At 48.2% G+C, this 4,744-nt stretch overlaps 2 protein-coding genes across 2 annotated transcripts; both read right to left on the bottom strand.

The window, feature by feature from the left end:
* Positions 1-265: 265 nt before the first annotated feature.
* LOC136532000 (secreted RxLR effector protein 161-like) lies at positions 266-1,030 on the bottom strand. The gene has a single exon (XM_066524640.1). The coding sequence runs from the start codon at positions 1,028-1,030 to the stop codon at positions 266-268; it is 765 nt and encodes a 254-aa protein (XP_066380737.1).
* A 315-nt stretch (positions 1,031-1,345) lies between these two features.
* LOC136531999 (uncharacterized) lies at positions 1,346-4,506 on the bottom strand. Its single transcript, XM_066524639.1, has 6 exons — positions 4,192-4,506; positions 3,724-4,005; positions 3,556-3,642; positions 2,640-3,237; positions 1,705-1,907; positions 1,346-1,576 (listed from the first exon to the last, which is right to left on the bottom strand). The coding sequence occupies exons 1-6, from the start codon at positions 4,504-4,506 to the stop codon at positions 1,346-1,348; spliced, it is 1,716 nt and encodes a 571-aa protein (XP_066380736.1).
* Between the last annotated feature and the right edge of the window lie 238 nt (positions 4,507-4,744).

The following is a 4,744-nucleotide window of genomic DNA, read 5'->3' as shown; positions in this document are numbered from 1 at the left end:
CTTGCTATTTATATGGATACAAGTTGAGATCATGAAACATGCCTCCGCATATCTCCTGTGCCACGCTACGCGCCATGTGTAATGCCGTTCTTGTGCGACACGCACCACATGCTGCAGCACGCACCATGGCGCAACCCAACTGACTTAACCAGACCGTGTCGTAGGCAAGCACGCCTCTGCTATGCACTATCCTCTACCTGAACTCTAGATGATAACAGAACAAAAGAACATAACTACTGCAACAATTTAGCTAACAATTCACCCCCTAAACTTGTTGCAGCTTAATGACGCCGAGTGCCCTCCTAAGTTCCATGAACCTTGCTCGCCCTAGAGCTTTGGTAAAGATGTCAGCCAACTGATCCACAGTGCCAATGTGATCCACCTCTACCTTGCCCTCCTCAATACATTCACGGATGAAGTGAAAATGTGTATCAATGTGCTTACTTCTATTGTGATGCACCGGATTCTTACTCAGAGCAATTGCAGACATGTTGTCCATGAGCAGCTTTACTCGCGCCTCCTTTGTTCCCAACAAATCACCTACTAACCGGCTTAACCATATCCCTTGGCAGGCTGCCGTAGCTACTGCTACATACTCAGCTTCACACAAAGACAGAGAGACAATCTTCTGTTTCTGTGATGCCCAAGTCACCACATTACCTCCCAAGAAGTAAACAACTCCTATGGTGCTTTTTCTATCCTCAGGATCTCTAGCAAAATCACTGTCACTATACCCAAGCAAGAGGGGTTTCAGTTCAGTGTCTTGTTCATATTTGCAGCCATAATCCATGGTACCCTTTAGGTATCTCAAGATTTGCTTCACTGCTCCCCAATGAGCCTGACTTGGTGCCTCCATGAACCAACTAACAACACCCACTGAAAATGCCAAATCAGGTCTGGTATTGACAATATATCTTAGGCTCCCAATTATGCTTCTGTACTCTATTGGTCTCACAACCTCATCCTCCATTCTCTTGTAGAGCTTGAGCCTAGACTCCATTGGTGTAGCACTTGGATTGCAGTTCAACATTCCTGCAGATTCCAATATCTTGCTCGCATATACACTCTGGCTCAATGTGATTCCATCTCCTTGCCTTACCTCAATGCCTAGGTAGTAACTTAGGAGACCTAGATCACTCATGCTGAACTTTTTCTTCATCTCCAACTTGAATTGCACAATATCACCAACACATGGTCCTGAGATGATTAGATCATCAACATACACCCCCACAATGAGAAAAGAGTCTCTGTTACCTCTCCTGTACACAGCATGCTCCAACTTGCTTTTCACAAAACCAAGAGCAATAAGCTCTTTATCTAGCTTAGAATTCCAGGCCCTTGGTGCCTATCTTAAGCCATAAAGCGCCTTCCTGAGCTTCAGAACTTTGTCGCCTCTGCGCACAATGAAACCAGGGGGCTGCTTCACATACACAGATTCTACTAAGTCTCCATTGAGGAAGGCTGATTTCACATCCATATGATGCACTTCCCATCCTCCTTTTGCTGCAAGAGCGAGCAGTACCCTCACTGTCTCAATCCTGGCAACAAGTGCAAAAACCTCTTCAAACTCCACTCCCTGCACTTGAGCATAACCCTTAGCTACTAATCTAGCTTTGTGCTTAACTATCTTTCCATCAGGATCCTTTTTTAGTTTGAAAACCCACTTCAGGCCTATGGCCTTCTGTCCCTTGGCAACTCACTGACATCCCAGGTTTTATTTTCTTCTATGGCCTGCATCTCGACCTTCATAGCTTTTCTCCAGCAATCTTTAGTCATGGCTTCTTCAACAGAACCAGGTTCACCGGCTGCAACCAAGCACAATCCACTGTACTCAACATCGTCCATCTCCTCTGTTGAATCTAACAGGTCTGCAACTATCCTATACCTCCTTGAGGCTTTATTTGTTCCTGTAGAAGCATTCGAAGGAGGAGTTGCCCACTGAGTTTGATGTGTCGGCTGTGAAGCTGCACTAGAGAGCGGAGTATGTGGTGGGGATCCACCCAACTCTCCCTACGGTGGAATTGAACTAGTAGATGCGGTCAGAGATAGTGCACCACTGAATGAATCAGCATCCAATTCTGAATCAGGGTCTATTATCGAACCATGTATAGTATCTGGAAACTAAACCATGAAGGTATAAGGTGCTGGTGCTCCACTGCCCGCTCTACTGCTCTCCCAATTCCATGGTCTCTTCTCATCAAAAATAACATCTCTAGCTATCATCAACCTATCCTTTTCTAGATCATATATGTGATACCCTTTTGCTCCTAGCTCATAGCCCAACATTACACCTAGAATGGATCTGTCAGCCAATTTGTTAACCCTGGTTCCTAGCTTCTTAGCATATGCTGTACAACCAAACGTGCGTAAGTGTTTGACTCCGGGCTTCTTATCAAACCAAGCTTCATATGGAGTTTTGCCATTCAGACTTTTGGTTGGTTATCGATTCAACAAGTACACAGCTATTTTCACAGCCTCACCCCAAAACTTGGCTGGCACCTTCATTGCTTTTAGCAAACAATGCACCATCTCAACAACAGACTGGTTCCGTCGTTCAACTACACCATTCTGCTGAGGTGTATAGGGTGTGGTGGTATTGTGCTTCATGCCATGATCGCTGTAGAATGTCACAAACGCACCTGAGTTGAACTCGCCCCCACAGTCAGTCCTGAAAGCTTTTAGCCAATGTCCTAACTCCACTTCAGCCACCGCTACAACCTTTTTGAAGTACACCAATGCTTCATCCTTGGTTGACAACAGCTCGAGCCACATATATCGACTGAAGTCATCTACGATCAAGAGAAAGTAGGACTTGCCTCCTAGTGTGGGTGGTGTTATTTGCCCACACAGATCTCGATGCACTAGCTCGAGTCCAGCAGCTACATGGTATGCCGAAGCTCGAGGAAATGGTGTCCTGTGCTGTTTACCAAGGACACAACCATCACACACCTGCTCCACCCCGCGGATCCAGGGCAAACCCTGCACCATCTCCTTTGACGCCAGCTCATGCAACGACCTGAGATTTAGGTGCTCGTATCTAGCATGCCACAGGCATGTAGCCTCCTCCATCTTAGACAGTAGATAGATCGGAGATGTCAGCTTCGGCTTCATGACATACAACCGGTTTCTCCTCTCCGCCCTTATTAGGATGCCACGATGCTGCTGTACAGCTTGTCGGCGCTCAAACACTTGCATGACGCCGTTGTCGATCTCGACACGGCACCCAGCTTCCTCCAACTATCCAAGACTTATGATATTGCACTTCAAGGATGGTATAAGGTATACTTCAGTGAGCACTCGGTGTTCCTCGTTCTTCCTAGCAACCGCCACAGCGCTAATGCCTTGAATTTCGACCATGGACCCATCTCCAAACCACACTGTGTCGTGCATGATTTCGTCAACACTTGATAGTGCGTCACGATTTCCTATCATGTGGTTTGTAGCGCCCGTGTCCAGGATCCATGCACCTTCATTATATCTAGCCAGGAACACACGTTCCTAGCTCAGGAATACCCTCTGCGCAGGTGCTGCCGATATGTGCAACACTTCGCACACCTGAGCGACTAGGAGTGCTCCTGTCTCAATGTCGCCCATGGCATGGTGAGCAGCCTCCTGCCTCTCCTCCTTTGGCTTTGTCTTGCACTATTTGGCAAAGTGTCCATAAATCTTGCACTTGTTACATCTACCTCTATGCCTTGGTGTTCCCATCGACGTGAGCCTTACTCCGGAGTCACGCGCTTCTCCTCCGCCGAGCGTCCCGAGCTCGTCTTTTCGGACATAATGGCCACCATCCTTCTTCTGGCTTGATGACGAGGACGAATCTATGACCATCCGACTCTTGTTTCTGGCAGTCCACTCCTCCTTCGTCAGCAGGAGGCTGCCAGCCTTCTCTGACACCTTCTCTATTACTAGCTCAAAATGGTCCTCAACAGCCCTGAGCCGACCGATGAGCTCTTCTATGGTGAGTGTGTCAAGGTCGCAGAACATCTCAATTGCTACTACAATCTGGTTGTAGTGAGCAGGAACCACCCTTAGGAATTTTCTCACCACCATCTTATCATCAATGCTTTTCTCCCCAAGTCTTGTTAGATCGGTGGCGATCTTGGTGATGCGTATGGCGAACTCCTCGATCGAATCTCTGGATTTGAAGGTGATCGACTCGAACTCTGCCAGCAACTTCTAAGCACTGACCTCCTTGACACGATCTGCCCCGAGGTGCATTGACTTGATGGCCTCCCAAGCCTCCTTCACCATCTTCTTGTTCAACAGCATGGGGTGCATCTCTGTTGGCACACCGCGGAGCATGGCCCCTAGAGCCAACCTATCCCGGCGTCGCTCAACTTTGTCCTCGCTGATCGCATCCCAGAGAAACATTGCCTCCAGGTTGCATTGGATGTGTGATGCCCACTCTTGATAGTTGGTACGTGTCAACATCGGCCAGATTAGGTTCTCGGCAGCCTGGTTGAATGCCTTCTCCATAGCTTCCTTCTCGCCCGACGTACTCATCTTTGGCGACTTGGACTACCTTCCCTTCTTGACTCTGGTGGGCTGGACCACCCTGGCTTTGTGTCTGCAACTTCTCACCACCACCGGTGCCTCGACATGCGCTAACGAGGCTCTGATACCAATTGTTGGAGCAGGCGATGCCTACACCGAGCTTGAACGCCGGCAATGTCACAACGGTGACCGCGGCAAGATTACATATGAACATGAGAAAGTTGAGGGTTTGTTGCTGCCAAGCGAC

This window comes from Miscanthus floridulus, unplaced genomic scaffold, assembly GCF_019320115.1.
Source record: "Miscanthus floridulus cultivar M001 unplaced genomic scaffold, ASM1932011v1 fs_503_1_2, whole genome shotgun sequence".
Taxonomy (NCBI): domain Eukaryota; kingdom Viridiplantae; phylum Streptophyta; class Magnoliopsida; order Poales; family Poaceae; genus Miscanthus; species Miscanthus floridulus.
Note: the sequence above shows the minus strand (reverse complement) of the source record. Positions and strands in the feature narration are given on the sequence as shown.